The sequence below is a fragment of the Ammospiza nelsoni genome, chromosome 4, assembly GCF_027579445.1.
Source record: "Ammospiza nelsoni isolate bAmmNel1 chromosome 4, bAmmNel1.pri, whole genome shotgun sequence".
NCBI lineage: Eukaryota > Metazoa > Chordata > Aves > Passeriformes > Passerellidae > Ammospiza > Ammospiza nelsoni.
In genome coordinates, this window is record NC_080636.1 from 64,767,088 (window position 1) to 64,786,775 (window position 19,688).

The following is a 19,688-nucleotide window of genomic DNA, read 5'->3' on the forward strand; positions in this document are numbered from 1 at the left end:
TGATCAACACAAATTCAACACTTGGCCCTATACCAGCCACTGTGTAGAAAATTATCTCTACCCCACATGAAACCAGCTGTGCTACAGCAACTCTACAGTTCAATCAGAAACTTGTTTTCTGGTGATGTTCAATAAATACTCACTGTATTCTAGTTTCTTTCTTAAAGGAACTGGACATTAACTGTCCTTGCTCAAGAAGCAGGACATTTTGCAGCCACTTCCCTGGAAACCCATGATCCATGCATGGTTTATTACCTCATTACAACAATGGCTGAAGAAAAATGAGACTCTAAGAGCTGTCTGCTGCTGGTAAATATTTAACTACCAAAGCCATGCCAACAGACTTCTCAGCATGATTCTCCTTACATTTACTTCAGAATCATGCTTTCCTCATCCCTTATGGCCTGAACCAGAGAGTGCGCCATATTTAGCACCTTTCTCCTCAAGGATGTGAACGGAGCCTGCTAAAATATTATGACAGCATTTACGCTGAAATGAACTTCAGTCACTCTTATCTCTTCAAATAAAGAATCATCTGAATGTTCGCTCTACACTTGTTGCTTTGTGAGCTTCAGCTTCACAGATCAGAAAAACTTTTCCCAACTGTTAACAGAGGGAGAGAATTGTGCTTAGCCTCACAAACTGTTTGAAGGAGACAGAGGGGTGGCATTTCACAGTTATGGATGAAGTGTTATCCAGCTGGGCATAGACCAGGGTGAGGAAGGTGTGGAAAAAGCCATCAGGCAATTCCAGGGCCCAGCAGCTAGAGGAAAGACAAGTATCCAGTGTAGAGCAGCCGCAACCTTTGCACCATTCTGAGGATGCAAGACAAGTCCTGGCCACTCTCTTCCAGCTGTCTGTTCCAGGCCCACAGCTCCTCCACACAGCAAGAACTGCAGGAACAAGGCACGTCCTTCTCTAAGGAGTTTGAATGAGAGAGTGGCTGTCATTCCAACTACCACTTCTCCCTCTTCTCTCTCTCTTTTTTATCTCTTCAGCCTGTTAGAATTACACTTAGCATATCCAGATGCCCTTAGGAAAAAGAGACAGTTGAATCCTCTAAAGCTCTGATACTCAGGTCAGCATTCAAAACTGAAAGGAGATCACTGGAGCAGCTCACAGAAAAAAATAGGCAGTAAAAAAACCCTAAAGCTGGAGTCACAGGGTCCTAACTAATACGTAAATCTATTTGCTAAGAAAATTGACTACATTCATAAGGATTAGAATTCTACACAGGCACCAGATCCAAAGGGCCGATAGGAAATACACTTCTGGACACATCTGTGGGTCCAAGCAACATTGCAATTTCTTGTTATGCTTTTTGTGTACCACTGCAACATAGGACAAAGCAGATTTCTTTCATAGCTCTGATTTTCAGCAAAAAGCTCTAGTTAGACTGTTTTCAGCAGAGAAAAGCTGATAGCTTTAGTTCTTTTAATTTCAAAGGAATTTTGAAATCAGAGGATTTCAAAGATCATTTATTTCTGTAATTCCAGTTCAACTGTCACCAGCACCATTATAAGAAGAGTAATGCCAGGACTGCACTCCCAAATATACCTTCAGATCTATGGCAAGCAGGAGGTCTTATTACTACACCAGCTGCTTTATTTCTGTGTTCCACTAAAAATATGAGGATCACACAGCAGGCATTTTATGAGCATGAGTTAAATTTACTTTAGCATTGCTAACAACAAAACAGATGATTATGTTGCATTTGGCAGTGGGCAAGGAAAAACAGCTTCCAGTTTGACCTCTGTCCCCTCTACAAAGCAGGCATCAGCACCCCATGGTGCTGGTGCAAACAGAAGTGCTGTGGCTGGTCCTGCAGGCCAGGCTGGCAGGCTGGTACAGGGCCAGCATCCCAGTGCATCCAGAGGCCCCATCAGCCCCCAGCTCCTCACTCACACACAGCTCTGCACTGAACAGAAACTGAGAGCCACTGCCGCGTGTAGGGGCAAGATAGTGCCATTTAACTGGAAGCAGCATCCTTCTTCTTTGAGAGACAGCACCTCAGGCTTCCACTAAGCACCCATTAGAATTCTTAACCTCTGCCTTAGAAAAGAAAAAGACAATTTGACTTGCCAAAGAAAACCTGACATGCTATTCTTGACAAGCTGCTCACCTGGATTCACAGCATTGCTGAATAGAGGTGGTTACTGTCCAGCTGGCTGAACACTGCATTTAGCTCTTGCCTCTGTAATTAAGAACTTAAAGATGCAGTTACATATTTTTAAAATGTTTTCACATTAGCTCTGCTAAGGCACTGTAAGCATTAAAAAGCACTTACTGATATAGCTATCATCAGGAAACATCTCTGCAAAGACAATGGGTACACTTCTGTGTGAGTGCCTTATCTATTACTGCTGGCTCAGAAGTATCTAATTAAAAAATCCGCTAAACTTTTCTTCCCCATTAATTAAAGTCATTAGCAGCAATACAGAAAATGATCCATGAATAGACATGGAATAGGTTTCCCAGAGAAGTTATGGATGCCCCATCCCTGGAAGTGTTCAAGGCCAGGCTGGATGGGGCTCTGAGCAACCTGGTCAAGTGGAAGGCATCACTGTCCATGTCACAGAAGTCAGAACCAGATGATCCTTGAGGTCCCTTCCAACCCAAACCTTTATATGAATCTATGATGATAATATGCTATTCTAAGTATTTTAAGCTTAGAACTTTCAAAGTAAACAAATAATGTCTCCTGCTTGTCAAAGTGGCCACAAAAAAGACTTGTAGTATGATTATAGCAGCAAAGCCTCTCAGGATAGCAATAGTTCATATGTACAAAACAGGTAAATAATTACACTGATTGTTTTTCCTTCAAACTAAGATTAACACCAGTTCCTTGGCTTTTTCCTAATCTAGGACTTTGAGTGTTTGTTACATGTTTCAAAAGGTATAAATTTCACCTTTTTTTATCTATAATAAATCATGCTAGTACAATTTATTGACTCCTGTTACATAGGAGAGGCTGAACACTAAAATGGAAAGTATTTTTAATTTTTGAACGAGACGAAAACCACTTTGACAGAAAATACCTGAAAAAATACCAAAGCAATAATCAAACTTCCTTTGTTGTAAAATCCATTTGATGCTGAAACCCATTCCCTTCTGCAAAAAGCCCATTCACATTCAGCCAAGTCAATCTTTAACTTAGGTCACTACTGCTGACCAAGTTAAAAAAATCAAATTAAAAAAGTCCGATCCCAAAGAGTAAAATATATCCACTGGCAAGTCACTCACACACACACACTCCAAATCTATTTATGTAAACCCTTCTGTCATTGGTTGTTTACAGGATAAGAATCTCAGTTTTTATAAAAGAATGTATTATCCTTTGATTGTGAAAGAGCTTGGAAAAAAACCCACTATTCAAATTGACCTCAAAGGATCAAATCTCAGTGGACGGCAAGTACAAAGAACCACAGTATTTTATTTAACAGATAAGTGCCTAAAGTTTCTGAGAAGTTATGACATTAAAGAAAAATACGCACACACAAAATATTCAAGGAGCTGTTTGCCATCAAGTGACTGACGTGGATATGGACGACATCCTTCAGTAGAAATACAGAGAGGAGAAAGGTTTCTGTACCCTATAACCTGCTTTGGTTAAGAAATTTTTTTTGTTTCTGTTACCTTGGGAATTTGTCACTTGGACAAAAAGCTGCATCCTGAGGCAAGAGCCTCAAACAAGCTCTGGCTCACTGCTCTCTTCCCCAGCCGGTGAATAGGTGCACACTACATGCCCCCCACACAACACAGAAGGGTTTCTGGTCCAGGTGCACCATCACACTGAGAGGCTGTACACTGCTTCCAGGTTCACAGTGAGCCTCCCCATATGGACAGCTTTTTCTGGATATTGCAGCCCACTCAGAACAAGACACAGTGAAAAGCATAATCGTGCCCACAGAGTCCAATCTGCATATCCAAGACCATCTGCAATACAAAAGCAGAATACCCAGGACTATTCCATCTCACCATCCTTCTCAGAAAATGGAGAAAATGGCATTGGCCAGGCTCTCTGACTGTCTTGTTACTTTGTTGTCAGGAAGAAAGACATTGGGAGCTGACCTGAGTTCCCCACAGCAACACAGTAAAAGGATCCTCGTAAATCTTTCTCACATTAAAAAACTTCTTGAGAAGAATGCAGTCTGCAGAAGGTACAGCAACAAATTGAGTCCTAAAGGCCTTTGTTATGAGCATTTTCCCACAGTAAAAAATATTGTCTGGATGGCTTATTAAAAGTTTAAAATTAGAAAAAATACCTGATCAACAAAAAGTAAGGAATAGGGACTCACAACCACCTTGGCAACATGTCATCTTAGAAGAAAATACAAGGGAAAATCAAAGTCTCTTTGATACCACAGAATTTCAGTGGGATACAGTTTCTCAGTGTTCCAGTTCCAAGAAAGATGATTTGATATGGATAAGTAAACATTATAAAAAAACTCTTTCCTCACCTGAGACTGATAAGTATCTGTCGGTTGTTTCCTCCTTATGTTTATTTTCTTTTACTCTCTGAATGAGTGAAACTCAGTTTAAACCCTATTGCCACGTTTACCTGTTGCTGCTGCAGGCTCTGAGGCAACACGCAAACACTTCTGAAATTTAAACAAAGGCATTAAGTAACACTATCAAAAATATCTTCAACAAGAAGGGATATTCTGAATGGTTAGTTCTGCACTGATCAGGGGTTATAAATACCACAGAGTGCATGTTACTGTAGACAGAGCATGCTACAACCAACCAGCAAAAACCTAGGTGAACTGCTCAGTAAATATTGGTAGTCTGGGCTAAACATAAGAGTCCATTAATTCTGTGTTTTTACCACTGCCTTGCAGTAAGTGTTCTTCCACATTTCTCTCTCTCTGAGTATGTGCTGTTGGGCTTCAAACATATTTCCCTCAAGTCACACACACGGGATTTTTCTGCTTCCATCAGTGGAGGGCAGACAGGGAGAGGAGTATGAAAGCAGGGAACAAAACCAAAGTTCCTCCCACTGCAGCTTCCCCCTGAAGGGGATCCCTTGAGAACACCAAAAGCCACACCATGACCCCAACACAGGCTGAGCAAGCAGCACTGCAGGGGTGACCCTCACCCCTGAGCAAGGCTTTGAGCTGCCCTGGAATAAAAGAGCAGTGATGTGCCTGGAGCAGGAGCTGGAGGCACACCAAGGGCCAGCTGCAGTGGGCTGGCCTATTTCTGTGGGCAGCAATGCTAAGTGTGATAAACTGGCATAGGGATTTTTTAAATTTTAAATGACACACACTCTAACTTCTGCAACAGCAAGGGAGGGCCTATGACACCAGCAGCCAACTGATTTAAACAGAACGTGTGACCTGCCAGCCCAGTTTTGAGTCTGGCTGCAGATAAAAGAAAAGAACAGCAGATAAGGTGGGTCCCCTGTCACCTCCAGGCCTAGGATAGCTGCTGGCTCCCAGAACTTTGCACTGCTTGTGCATATGGAGTATTTCAAATTTGTGCCACGGAAATACATTATTATTATTATTATTGTCTTGCACACTTGCAGGTAAGATTAACTTGTGCCACAGCTGCATACACTGGCCTATGAACCAGCACATTGCTTCTGGTTCCTTCTAGTGGGTCTTGCAAGTCTGACTGCTGCCACAGGGTGCTGTGTGATTTTCTTAAGAGTTCAAGTCCTTGAGCTGTGGAATTACTCACCCAAAATCTAGAATGAGAGGCACCAGAAGGGTCAAAAGCAGTATCTAGAGGCTTGAATTCTAAATGTCATATGACATTCAAAGTTTTTAGCAGTATATCAATACTCTACATGGGCTTTTTTTTTTTTAACCTGTTAATAGCTGTTGATAGCTTATACCTAATTATGTACCTTTATGCAGTTACTTCTTTTATTAGTTACGAGTATGCCTAAGTCCGACAAAATCTTTTTTATCATATGTCAAGAAAAGAATTAACTACTGATACTTGATGCCAAGTGAGACAAGAAGAGCTGTAATTGTTAGCAGTAGAGAGCCCAGTTACAAGGCCTTACTTCCCAACAACCCAAAGCTGTATTTGTATTAGAATGCCAGTGAGATCACAGTTTTCATCTGCTGCCTCAGTGGGATCCCCAAAAACAGTTGTATCTCTGTTCATGAGAAAAGTTGACATGGCTATTCCAGAAGGAGAAGTAACCAGGAACTCACAAGGAAACAAGCTACAGATTGTGCAGCATTATGAAATGCTGAAGAATGGCACCACTGTGAGGGTTTGCCCAGATTAGAGTTGGATCAGGGTCTGATCTATAGCAAAATAGATGCACTTTACACTTCCACTGCCATGCAGAACAGCTTGGGGTCAGTACTCCAAGGAACATGCATGGTTTAATACATATAAAACTCAGGTTTAGAGCCTGGGTTATTTGACATCTCTTTAAATTACTCCAGCTCAGTTGTATTTCTAGTGTGCTTAAAGCCACAGGGCACTGCAAGACCAAGCCTGAAACATCAGCCTTCCAACTGCAATCTTCTAAGTATGCCTGATTTTATTTTACCAGAAAGGCTACAAACACTGAGTACACACCTTCAACTTCTGACAGAAGCACACAGATGTAAGTATAAATTATATTTTCATATCCTTTAGCCTATCAAACTCTATGGCATCAGATAAATAATGTTACTGAAAATCACTATAATAAAAAATACTGAAGAATGATCTCACACCCAGGAGATTAAAATGGAAAAAATGACAGACAATTCAGTACAGAAAATTTCAGTCCCTGCACATTAAATTTGGACTAGCCTCAGCTCTGCAAAAATAATAGTGCTACCTGCCTCACAAAAAATTCCTTTTGACTGAAATCCACTGCAGCTACCTGAGAAAGTGTACCAGTCAGAACTGACTGCAAAAGATGCTGCTGTGGTACCAATGCCTGGGAACATATTCTGGCAGGAATCTTGCCTCAAAATTTTTATTATAATTTTCTTTAAGTGAATTTCAACTCATCCTACAGCAGGTCATTACCGAGGGCAAAATCCCCAGGAACCTCCCCATTTTCAACCCTCACTGCCTCTGTGTGGGGCACTCTTAGCAAGGCTTAAGCTTTGCAATATTACAGTAAGCACATTATGGCTTTAAAACACTTTTCAAAACCAACTTTTGCCAAACTGCCAAAAGGTGTGCCACAAATGTTTGCAAACTGACTCCTTAGTAGTTCAGGACCCATGTGAAAGCAGTTTTTGGGAAAGCACTAGTAGGAACCCAGGATATTGCCAGCAGCACCTAAGATTAAAAGAGAATGCATGAACTAGAAGCCAAGTCCCATCTAACATGATTCTACCCTACACTGTATTTGGTTACTGAGCACAAAAGCTCCTCACAAAAGAGCTCCAAGGACTTGATTCAGTTTTCCTGTTTCAACACAGCTGTGGCCATCCAGCAGACAAATGAAAATGGGAAGGCAGGAAAAGACACCCTCTGGCTGCAGAAAAAAAGTGATTGTTCAAGATCACTATTTGCTGTGTCTGAATTCCCTCCCTTCCCAAATTTAGGAGACTTCCTGCCTTTAGTTAAAAATACTAGCATGTGTATTGCTCTGGAAAAGTATTTATAGAGCTGCGGGAAGTCCTGATCTCAGCATGAACTTTAAAAACTGAGTCTGTCTTTTAAGAAACTGGCAGCTTCCTGTAGTTTTATCTGGAATTTTCAAATTCTGAAAAGCTGAAGTGAGAGGAGGAGAGGGGCCAGTAAATTGAAATGTATCCACTGAGAAGCAAAGATAAGCTCCCCACTTTGCCATTTCATAAATATCCCTTCTTCCTAAAGCACATCGGCTATGCATATCAGATACACAGCTCTTACAACTGTGAAAAGCAGCTGCCTTTAAGTTCCAACTGTTTTATCTATGTTTAAAGTGTCAAGTATTTACCTGAGCCACTGATCAAGATCCTTGACTTCCAACATTTACCTGGCTCAGTATCACCAGCCTTAGGTCCAGCATTCAGGTCAGCAAGACCACTAACTTCAGCTTCTCACACAGCATTTCTTTATTACAGATATATAGCTTCTATTTGGTTTATATTTTTGTTTGTAAACAATTCTTTAAGCTTATTTCCTTGTCTAGGGAAGGGCAGAGACAGTATCTGTAGGAAACAAAGCTGAACTACATTGTGGTTATGCACTGGGTTTGCCACCTTCTCAAAACACTTTTAGACAGTCCAGCCCATCCTTATTGCAATTAACCTGTTAAAACCACATACCTCAGGCTAGCCAAAACCTGTGCCCCACTCCCAGATGAATCATCACCTCTACCCAGCTCAGCCGGGAGACTATCCTGCTGCTACAGCCTCCCTCCATCCCTGTCAGTGCATCCTCCTCCACAGGGGCCACAGCTACAAACCCACCCTGTGCTAGGTCTGCCCCTGGATCAGGAACCCTGTGGTGGCCATGTCCTCCTGGAGGGACTCCAGCCTCCAGGGGCTGCCTGAGTGTGGGATCTCAGCACCTCAGGACTGAGGTGCAGAGAGGCCGAGACCACCCTTGGGGGGCTCGGGAGTCCTGGAATGTTGCCAGAAGTGTCTGGTGGCTGGACTTTGATCCTGCACAGGAGACGACACCTGTATGAGGATGGGAGGAATTCACTGGGTGAATGGTGAAGGGATAAGTTAATTAGAGTGTAAGACACAGGGTTTAGGAGTTCTGTACAGGGGGGTCTAAAGAAGTAAGATGGAGGAATTGGGGCGTGTCCTGTTCTTCTTCTTCTTCTTCTTGGCCTCCATCTTCTGTGGTGATGTTGGCACTTTGGGATTGGTTATTACTGGTTAATAAGGGTAAAAGGTATTGTGGAAAAATAATAAATATTGTGTAAGTAACTTCGAGTATAAAGATAGGTGACCGCCCCGGGGGCTTGCAGTGTGCCCATGGCTGGCTGCTGTGCAGACCTCTGTCGGGCTGAAAGAAAATCTTTTAGATAAACAATTAATAAACACCGAGACCGAGAAAAGATCTGAAGTCTCTTCTTGTCCTTTGAAGCGTCGGCTCTTCAAGGCCATCCCTGGGCCTTTCCAGGCCACCTAAACAGCCGAGAAACCAACACCTGAGGAGCAGCTGAGGCCACAAAGGCCCCTAGAAGAGTGAATGCTGCTGTGCCTCAGGGGCCTGGCACCTTTATGCTTCTATTTAGAGCAAACACATAAAGGTGTTTTACAGAAGCATTCCTACCACACATAGCACAATGGAAGGTGCTCACAGCTGTGCAGTCACAGGCAGAGAGCAGCTGGTTCAAACAGCCAGTACAGAGTATAAATAACAGTTTGCATGAGAAGGTGCAGAGAGGGTCAGGTCAGGCCCTAGAAGAAAGAAACCTCGAACAAACCCATAGGAATGTTGTTCTGTGAACATTTCAAGCAGAACCAGTGACCACATTGCACAAATAACCCTCATCTTGGAGCAGAACACTGGAACAGGTTGCCCACAGAGGCTGTGGATTCTCCCTCACTGGAAACATTCAAGAACCATCTGGATGCAATTCTGTGCCATGTGCTCAAGATGTCCCTTCTTGAGCAAGGAGGCTGGACCAGATGACCCCCTGTGGTACCTTCCAACCTTTAACATTCTGTGAGCTTTTCTTCACCACAGCACTCTGGCCAAAGTGATATCCTCGTGATATATGGAGTTTGATTTGCCAGGAAGAAAAGCAATGTAATTTTTCTTCCACTCTGGCAAACATACAATACATTTAAGGATGCTTCTGCGATCTCCAAATCAATTTGTAGTCGCTTTAGTTTTAGGTAACAATGGAAGGTGCTGGGAAGCTGAAATTGCTGCCTACTTTGCAGATAAACAAAATAGTCTTAAAAGGATACAGTTTATTTCTCTCCATCTGACAGGAATGTGAGGACTGAAGTAATTTTGATCAAAAATGATGAGAGAGTAAATGTGAAAACAACTGCTTCAAAACTGTTTTCAAAGTTGTTCAAAATCTGAAGGAAAAAAGTAAATTATATATTGCCTTGTGTATAACGTACTCGATTTTTCTGTCCCTTTGAAGATGCACTGCCTGTGTTCACGACGATAAATTCAACTCTTCTAAAGGTATAAACGTCACATTTATAGAGTAAACATCTTTTTCCCATTTCTATTTGAAGAAGTACTGAGTATTTCCTGATCACTAAGGGGAGGTTGTGCTTGCCAGTCCTCATCACACAGGCACAAAGCCTTTTGTTTATCCATGCCCTGACTGCTGACAGTGGCCTGCCTACACCCAGCCTCACTTGAAGAAAGGAGAATTAGTTCATGGACAAAAGCCACCATCCTTAGTAGGCAGGCAGCCCAACAGTGTTCACTTTAACCTCTCTTCTTCAGCTGCTGTGCTACAGAGTCATTCTGACATGAGGGATTTATTTCCCTAACAATGGACCCGACCTTCAGAGTATAGATCCATGCTTTCCCAACACCTGGATGGCAGGAATTTCTAGGGACTCAGGCATGAGCTGAGAATGGAACATGTCACAACAAATAACCTGCAGGCCTGAAAATTGTCCCCCTCCCAGCCTCCCAGTTGAACTGTGCAAGTTCACAGAACAAACAGTTAACTTCAATTCATTGCTGGGCTGCTCAGATCTGCTCTGAGATACAGAAACAACCAAGTGAGTAGTCACATGAATGGCAGAAGTGACCTTATAAAAAGCCACCTCTTTCCTATGCAAACCTAATGACCAGGCTATTATTCAGTATCTTGACAGCAAGACAGAGAATGAGACAGAAACACAGAGAACCTGCCTCTCCCTTTCATCTTTCTGGGAAAGAGCAAAAGAGATAAGAAACCAACCCAGAGCAAGAGCTGCTGATACATGCCCTTTGCAGACACTTAGTTAACACCATATCATAAAAAGGCACAGAAGTGACCATGAGGCACTTCAAGGCTCAGAAGAGTTTACTGTCTTCTCAGATGGAGGGACTTCCCCACCATGAGCCACCCAATGAGAAATTCACCTTTGATGCTGTTTCCTAAGAACATCTTCAGGATGAAGACGATCCTAAAGAAAGCAAGCCCAACTCAAGCACAGCTACTCCATTCATTTTCCTTCAGATCATTCTGCCTCAGTGGGAAGGGGGAATTGAAAATTTTGCTGTTTAACTAGATGTTGAGAACCAGGTGTGCTGTTTGCTTCCTCTCTGATGCCAAAAGTCTCACAGTGTAAGGAGCACTTCCAGAGGGGAAAGCCTCAGTACAAAAAAAAGCAAAAACCAAACCACAAACATCTCTATTTCCCTTTCTCTCTTCTCCTACCCCTTCAGAAATTAAGGTATTATAAACTCTAGGACAAGGTCTACATTTTTGCCCTATAAGCTCTCAAACACCAAAATGTAAAAAGAAAAAAAGAATTAGAAGAGACTCGTATTCTTAAAATACAGTTTGTCAACAGCCTGAAGTGCTCAGCACTTCAGTGATTTGTGGTAAATCTTCAGAGCATCTCAGACACTTGCAAAGCAATTTTCTCAGACATCCTCTAGAGGTTTAGTATTATTTTTTTTGCAGGTATAAAGATTGTGAGTGAAGTCTTTCAGCACACTTGCTAAGAGTGCTAAAAGGAACAGCGCCAGACTTAGCTTCATCTCAACAAAAAACTTATAATTACAGCACTGATTGTGTGATCACAGCATACCCTGCAAATGAAATTACAGCATCATTTTCTGTCATCTGTTTTACTAATCATGGAGCACCCAATACGGGTGGGTCACCCTATGACTATTTCTATCCCCATTCTAAATTAAATATTTTTTTAAAGTCACTATCAACAGGAAGTAATATAAATTTTCATTTTCCTTTACAACAAACCTGTTGAATATATTTGAAGTAATGTACTTCCCAAACTTTGGGAAGCACAGTCTGTACTCTACACTCCTATGTCATGCAGGACAAAGCTCTTCAAGAAATCTGTTTAAAAATAATACAGATTTTGCTATGGACAATAACGTTAGACCAGCATTTCAGTTTTCTTTACACTTCCTGCAGCATCACAGAGCCTTGACTTAGCACACAAAAGCTCTAACTTCCTTAGGCTTGTGATGCTGAAGAGAATGACCACATTCTTTCCAGCCTTCCCAGAGCTGGTTTTCATTTCCTTTCCTTAGGAACTGCCATATTCACACAATCACCAAAGACACACATCTGCTGACATTCAGAGTAGGCAAAAAAAAGCAACACTATGCAAGAAAAGCTGATTTGATCTACACATTTCAATTAGCTGCTTTTATGTCAATTGCCCCACTGGGAAACAACACCAAGAATGTGAAGTCTCACTGTTGATGAGTGTTTCAAACCCTGAGTGAGGCTGTTTTCTAGAAATTTCCCAAACCTCTAAGGGAATGAGTGTCTTGCAGGTAACTGTATGTGCACACACAAGAGTATCTCACAGGCCACTGTGTAACTACAGCATCTGCACTGGAGAGAGAAGGCACAGCAAAACAGTTCATGGGAGTATCTGCAGAAGTATAGAGATTGATTTCTGTACTATATATCACATCTCTCCCCAAAAGTGTATTTATCAGGGAAAATAGCCATCTCCCAGCTGCCAGACGAGAAGAGACAACAGCAAATGACTAGTAGCCATTCCCTATGCCACCCTGCTATTCTGGCACAGACACAACAGCAAAGTCAAAAAAATGAACTTGCTGAGATGGGAAAATTTTTTGCAGCAGAAGCACCAGAGATCTTCTAAATAGGTTTTTCTAAGACATTCAGAAATTAGTATTTGAAAGAGTGAACAGTGCTTCCATAAACAAACAGTTCAGCAGTTTGTATGTTTTTGTTGATATATGCCAGTATGAGCAGGGGGTTTTTGTTTAGGAAAGAAGATTTGGATCAACAAGCTAACTTTTGTTGTGCCAGGCTTTCAAAGCGGAGGAAAGACAAGGGAAAACACGCCCAGCGGCCATAAATTACTCCCAGTTCTTGGCTCCAATTAGATATCAATTTCCAAAGGACTTGAGTGGGCTGAAAATAAAAAGTAGGGACTCAAACCACATTTATGTGAAATATTTGGTTGCATAAGATATTCAATGACAATCTGCTTCTCTGTAGTTGCCTGGGATGTCCTGGCGTTGCTGTCTGTCAGAATATCTTAGAAATCACAGCAATGGGTCATATGCAAAAGAGAAAGAGGCAAAATTAAAAACCTCCATGGGAACATCCTGTGGCTATTAAGGACCCATTCAGATCCTTGCTTATAAGATTGTATAAAACAGACAAACTGGATAGGTGTAATGCTAGGAGAATTATGGTGATTTGAGACTAAGAATTACTATAAAAACTAACAGGAAGGACAGGAAAAAATTGAAGCTAGTCTGAGGAACTGGGTAGTCAAAAATTTACCACCTGAAAGCACTGAAAAAAACATTTTTTGACAGATAGGGATGACGTTGGGAACTGACCAAAAAAAAAAAGCCCGAAAACAAAACCCTCACTACTCTGCTTTCTGCAGATAAACCCAATGACTCTCCTACTGGCTGCAGTTTGCAGCTAGTAAGAAAATTCCCCTCAGCAACAAGCATATGTAATATCCCAATCAAGGAAGAAAATAAATCCATAATGTTTTTCACAGAAACCTTTGCAATTTGCTCTTGCCAGCTTACACACGATCTTTCCCCTTGCCAATATATTCCAGAGGCACAGTTTTAAGAGAATTTTGTGCATAGAAATGGAATGTATTCTGAATTAATGATGCTAAATAAAGGTACATTTTGAAAACAATTCAAATTTTGCCATTTTACTTCTCTCACTAATACTTGCTCAAAGCAAGCGCTGCCTTTTGCAGAGGAAATGTCACGATTCCAGCACCTTCACACAGGATAAAAACAGTTTTAGCAAGACACAGGGCTGTGTGACTGCAAAGAAACCTGATTTTAAGCTAAGAAAAACCCTGTAACCCAGACTTCTTCATTTTCCATGGTTGCCACCCATCCTGAGTGATGCAGGCATGCTGGTAGAGATCTCCATAGCACAGACTAAACTAGAAATTTCACTTACGTGAATGGCCATAAAAAGAAACACAATTTTAGACCAGAAGGATTCAGCACTATGGAGAAATTAACCAGGGCCATCTGAAAAAAAAATAAATTAAATCCAGTCCCTTCAATGTTTCCTGGCTTAAAAGATTTATGAATTAAAATAAAACAAAAAACAAAAACCAGAAAAAACACAAAAAAACACCCCAAACAAACAACAAAACCCCCAGCAATTAAAAACCTTGATTCTGTGTAAACAAATGCATTCTCCACTGAGATATGGCAAGGGGAGATATTCCTCACAGAGAACACTGTAAGCAGGGCATTTCTTTCAGCGTGAGCTGCAGGAGTTAAAACATGCAAGTCAAGAGGAAGCAAAAGAGCTGGCAACCTTTAGGTTTTACCACGTGCAAAATAACTGCAGAATTACAAATCTGGGACTCCAGCAAAATGAACTGCAGCCTTTGGGGAACGAAATTATGTGTAATAAGAATGCCTGGCCAAAGAATACAATATAATATGCTTCAATTACTTTGAAAAACTGCCTATGCTGCTAAGCCCTTTTCTCTTTTGCACACAGCCTGCTGTCCAGATTTCTCCCACATTCCTGTCAAAGCACCAATCCCAGGACATTCCAGGCAGCTAGAGTCTGTCTAACAACTAATCACTTTAAATACAGAAAGACCCACCTAAAAAAACCTTCAATTTTACAAAATGCAGAATTTGTACAAGCATCCCTCTGAAAGGCAAAGCAGCTAATGACAGCTTTAGGAAGAGCTGTAGTTCTTGTTTATAAGTGGAGCTGAGAAGCTAATGATTAATGACACATCTCCTTAGGACAGAAATCCCTGCTGTACTCCTGCAAACCTGAAAAAAATTACATTGAATTAGCAATAATGGTGCATTTATCCCCACAGCTGTGTATTTATTAGCCAAAACCACAGCACACAAACACACTGTGCATTCACACACCTGCCCATCAACACCTGAGTACTTGCAGTATGTGATGACCAAGTGCACATCCTACAACCTGGGGTAGCCACTGAAATACCACCGCCAGCTTTACGACTGGAAACTCCAGTCAAGGCCCCAAAACACACAAGGGCAGACTGATTCCCATCACCAAACACAGCATCAAAGAAGCCGCAGAGACCATAAAAAGTATTGTATATTGATTTGTTCCAAAAATCTCCACTCATTAAATAAACCAAATCTTGTATTAAACACTTTTCCCAATTAGATTTTTCCTCACCATTACAACATCTCTCTGCTTCACCTATTTGATGCAGGAATTTAATTCCCAATGCATGTCACCGTCGTTCCATCCCACAAAGTAACAGACACGATCATTTTTTGCTCTTTCTTATTATGATAGTGGTGCCAAAGTAAGAGCTTTTCCTCCTCCACCTCCTCCTTCTCCTCTCATTTTTGGTGTCTCCTCTTAGAGCTTTATCAGCTTTCAGCCTAGATTTAGAGCCTTAGAAAAGCACGAAGCTTGTCTGCAAAGCAGTACCCTGGAGAAGTCAGAGGTGGCAAACTGAATAGGTGGTGTCAGTGTGAGCTGAATGACAATGCAAACGCTCTCAGCGAGTAAAAGGTGTTTGCAGCACCCCTGCTAAGACCTCAGAAGATAAAGGAGGCTAAATCAATATTTATCTTAAATTCCCTACTTAGATGTCCTCATATACAGCCATGAGAAGGCAAAGAAGAGCTATTCGCATTAAGGGATGAGGGGCAAATTAATGCAATGGAATTTTTAATAGGCTTTTCGAATAGTTTGAGAAAAAAAAAATACTGGGGAAAAGTAGAAAGTTCATTTCGTGCAACTCCACTCCACCCACTGCCGCAGGTTTCGAGACACGGGCTATGGAAGCTGCTCAGTAAGAAGCGCCAAATCGCCCTGGACTTCCTTCTGTCACCGCACACACCCCAGCAACTTCCTTGCCATGGGAGGGCCCCGGGCACAGGGACGGGCTCTGTCCTGCTCCACCACAGCAGTATCTCCAGGCATACACACGGCGTATCTATTGTTCAGAACCTCAAAAAAAGGACTGAACTGCCTCCTCTCCCAGCAATTAGGAGTCGCTCAGGACTCTTAATACCACACTGTCCTATGCGCCAGCAGATCTTTAAATCCATCGTGCGTCTGTTTGCCTGTATTGTTCCTAATTACAGAACCTCTGGGACTTCCGAAACCCCGGAGAAACTCAAGGCAGGAGGACTTCAGCACTTCACGTACAGGGCAGAAGCAGCAGCACCGCGACAGCCCGCAAGAGAAACTTTTTGAGCACTGGCGTTTTACTCCTCACTGTTTACAGAGCAGCCCGTGAGTCACCCGGGGCAGAGCCCCCGGCTCCTGCCGCCCGTGAGTCACCGCGCCCCGCCGGGCACGGCCCGGGGCGAGCGAGGGGAGCGCCGGAGTCCCGCAGCCCGTGGGGAGCGACGAAGCCCCGCGGCCCGTGGGGCCCCAGGCGGCCGGGGGAACACCTGCCCCAAGCGCGGTCCCCCTGCGCCCCCGCCGCACCCCGGGGCAGAGGCGGGCGAGGCGCCAGCAGCCGTGAGGGGTAATTCCGCCTCTTCCTGCCGCCGTCCCGCGGGGATCCTCGCCCGCTCCCCGTCTTACCTGAGGCGCCGAGGGCGGCGGGCAGCCATCCCGCCAGCCCAGCAGCCCCGGGAGCTGCCGCCTGCCGCCGCGCAGCGCCCTGCCCAGCCCCGCTAGCATGGTCCCGCACCTCCGCCTCCTCCTGCCCCGGCGGGCTCCGGCCCCTGCGGCCTGCGCCTCGGGCCGGGCAGCGCCGTGCCGCGCTGGGCGTGGGCGAGACCGAGCGCGGGGAGCGGGGGCGGCTCCGCCGGCGGCTGGGGCGCTGTGTGCGCCTTCCCCCAGCCCCTTCCCGCCCGCCGCCGGAGGGGCCGGGCCGTGCCGGGCTGTGCCGCTCCCTCCGTCCCGCGGCTCGGGCGGTCCCCGGCGGCGGCGATTCGCTGCTGCCCTCGCCCCGCCGTGCCCAGAGCACCGGCCTTGGCTTACAGGTGCTGCTGGCACCCCTCCTCCGCGTCGTTCTTCTTCTTATAACTGAAACAGGTTGTCCATTAAAAAATACTGAAATGGGCATTAATGCCTGTCTTACCAGAACATATGGCTCTTCTGTCGCCGAGTATTGCCTTTTTCTTTTTTTTTTTTTTTTTTTTTTTTTTTGGAGGAACGGGACTATCGCTGCTCCTGGGTTTCAGTGAAATAAACACATTCAGGTGCCAGAGAAATGAACAGCAAAGCAACGGAACACGCTCTCGTAGTTTCTGTGAGAGTTAGAGCAATTAGCAAGGCTCAATGTTTTCCTGTTCAGTCATTTGTTGGCTCTCACCTGCATGCTCACAAACACAGCTTTTCATGTACACTACAAACCGCTGAAGCACATCAGACCCTCGGCACTGCATCAGGGAAACGTACCGGGAAGCTTTGTTGTGTTCCTCTGCTTTCTCCACCCTTCATGGTGTTCCTCCAAAGCAATGCTGCACAAAACAAAACTTTCCCTGAGGATGAGGAAAGGATCTTAGAAAATGAGCTGCTGTAGAGCTGAAAGTGCCACTGTCGCAGAAAAAGTCTGCAACTGCACACTTGATGGTTTAAGAGGACTAAATAAGTCCCCACTTGCGTTCATCTTCTGAGCTCTGGAACAGAAACTTCCAGCAGCTCAGACCTGAGGTCACGCAGACATTCACTCACATTTCAGGGCCACTGTGATCTGTTAAAATGAATGTGATCCCAGGAAACAGTGGAAGAGCAGCTGTGCTGTTAGCAGGCAGTGGCTCCCAAAGGCAGCAATTTGTGGTACAATCACTATTGGTATTTACTGTAGCAAAAATTCTCTGAATTTTTTTAATAATTTCCCTTTACAAAACTAAGAGTTAATTTCTCAACCTTATGTACCTTATTGCATAATTTATATTAGGATCCATAAAGTTCCCAAAGGTGAAATAAGGATTAAATGGTTAGCTATATTAATTTAGGATGTAATATTTATGGTTTTATCAAGCAAAGGTAATTAAGCCATGGCAACTGGTTTTCTTCCTTTTTTTTATTTTTTAATACTTCTACTACATAATGATGGGTTTATCAAAGTTATCTTCTTTGGAGAGGAAAAGCAATGTCAGTACTAGAAAACATAATTTAATTTTGGTCATTGTTTAATGCTGTATTTATTTTTTGTACTTTGGTTTCAAGTGTTGATAAGGAGCAAAGAAGCACTGATGCTCGCAGGAGCTTGTGGATGTTAACTTATGGAGTGGACTGGGAACCAAGGCTTATGTTTTTATATACAGGCAGGAGAATTAAGAGAACATTAGTCACTGCTAAGTTTAAAAAGGTGACTTTGATGCTTTGAAAAACCTATCCTAAATTTACCTTTCACACCTGTGCAAGTGTTTCATGAGGCAACTCCTGCTTTTCTGGCTAAGCAACATGTTTTGTGTCTTACAGTTTCCACTGTAAATACTCCCTGTTCACTGTAACTTAGTTGGGTTTTTTTAAATGATATCTCAAAATGCATTTTCTTGTAGTTCAGGTCTAAATTAATGTGATATATAACCAACACTTGATAAAGAAAACTCTACATAAAATTATCATTGTATTTATCTGTTCATAGCCACTGAATACCATACAAATAAAAATTGCTGTGAAACATCACTGTGGTCACAGACACCATTAAAATGCCTATACAATGGAGTGAAAGGCAATGTTTCTTGAGTGTAACTGCTAAAACAGGGCCTCAACCTGTGTGAGTTTTAAGTGTCTCAAAGTGTGTTCAAGTGGGATAACTTTTTAGAATGACTTGCTAGTTCCCAAATTTTTGCCTGTTCCCCTCTCCCTCCGATGCTTACAGTAGTTGGTAACAAGAAGTTAAATTATATTAACCTGCAACTATCTTTGAAGGAGTTTTCTTGTTCTGTGAGGTGCAGATTCATCTCTTCCCTTCTGGTATCTATGTGCTCTGCCAAGTAGAAACAGCACTTCAAGGGAAGTGACTTTCGGCATGCACAGCATCCGGGTTCTCTTCATATCATGCAGACATAACTGACCTCAGATCCAATAAGAAAATTACTAGGAAAGCAAGCAGATTATTACAGACTTAAGACTTATGTTTCAAGTTATATTCTCAGGGATATTTTTTAAAGACAAAGCTATTAACTAAAATAAAGCCAGAGGGAGTTCTAGGGAAGCCTGAAGCTAAGGGGAATAAGAGGGATTGCTGGTGCTTCCAAGTGGAGAGGGGTCTGTCTTATAAGTTTCATAAATTTCAAAATCAACTTTAAGATACGACAGAAGGACACAGATAACCTTCTGAATTAAAAAAAAAAAAAAAGTTTTTCCTGTGCCAAATAGCAAGCCAAGAAGAGAGTCCTAACATGCCTCACCAACTGGATTGCCAGAAACGTGGCTGCAAGAGCAGAGATCCCCACCCTCACCACAGGGAGGAACATGACTGAAGGTGATGTGCATTATATTTCAGATATGTACAGAAAGGAAAGGCACACAGACTAATTACAGGGTGATCACCTTCATTAGCCAGCTATAGAAGTCCAATGACAAATTGGATCAGGACCCCAATTATAGGATGGTGTTCCCACCTCTCACTGAAACAAATATGATCAGAAGTAACTTCAGCCATGATTACAGGGAAGCCAGATCCCTTTTCCTTATCCTCTGACTTGTTTTGTTCATC

General features: G+C 42.9%; 1 protein-coding gene across 2 annotated transcripts in view; it reads right to left on the reverse strand.

Annotated features, from left to right (window-relative positions):
• The window catches only part of MCUB (mitochondrial calcium uniporter dominant negative subunit beta), a 42,755-nt gene extending 25,659 nt beyond the window's left edge, over window positions 1-17,096 (reverse strand). The window contains exon 1 of one of the 2 annotated variants that reach the window (XM_059470452.1): window positions 16,704-17,096. In XM_059470452.1, coding sequence (XP_059326435.1) covers window positions 16,704-17,081 — 378 coding nt within the window. In that variant the 5' untranslated portion in view covers window positions 17,082-17,096. Of the gene's footprint in view, window positions 1-16,594 lie in introns of both variants that reach the window. The other variant, XM_059470453.1, reaches the window with a different exon arrangement.
• Window positions 17,097-19,688: the final 2,592 nt, after the last annotated feature.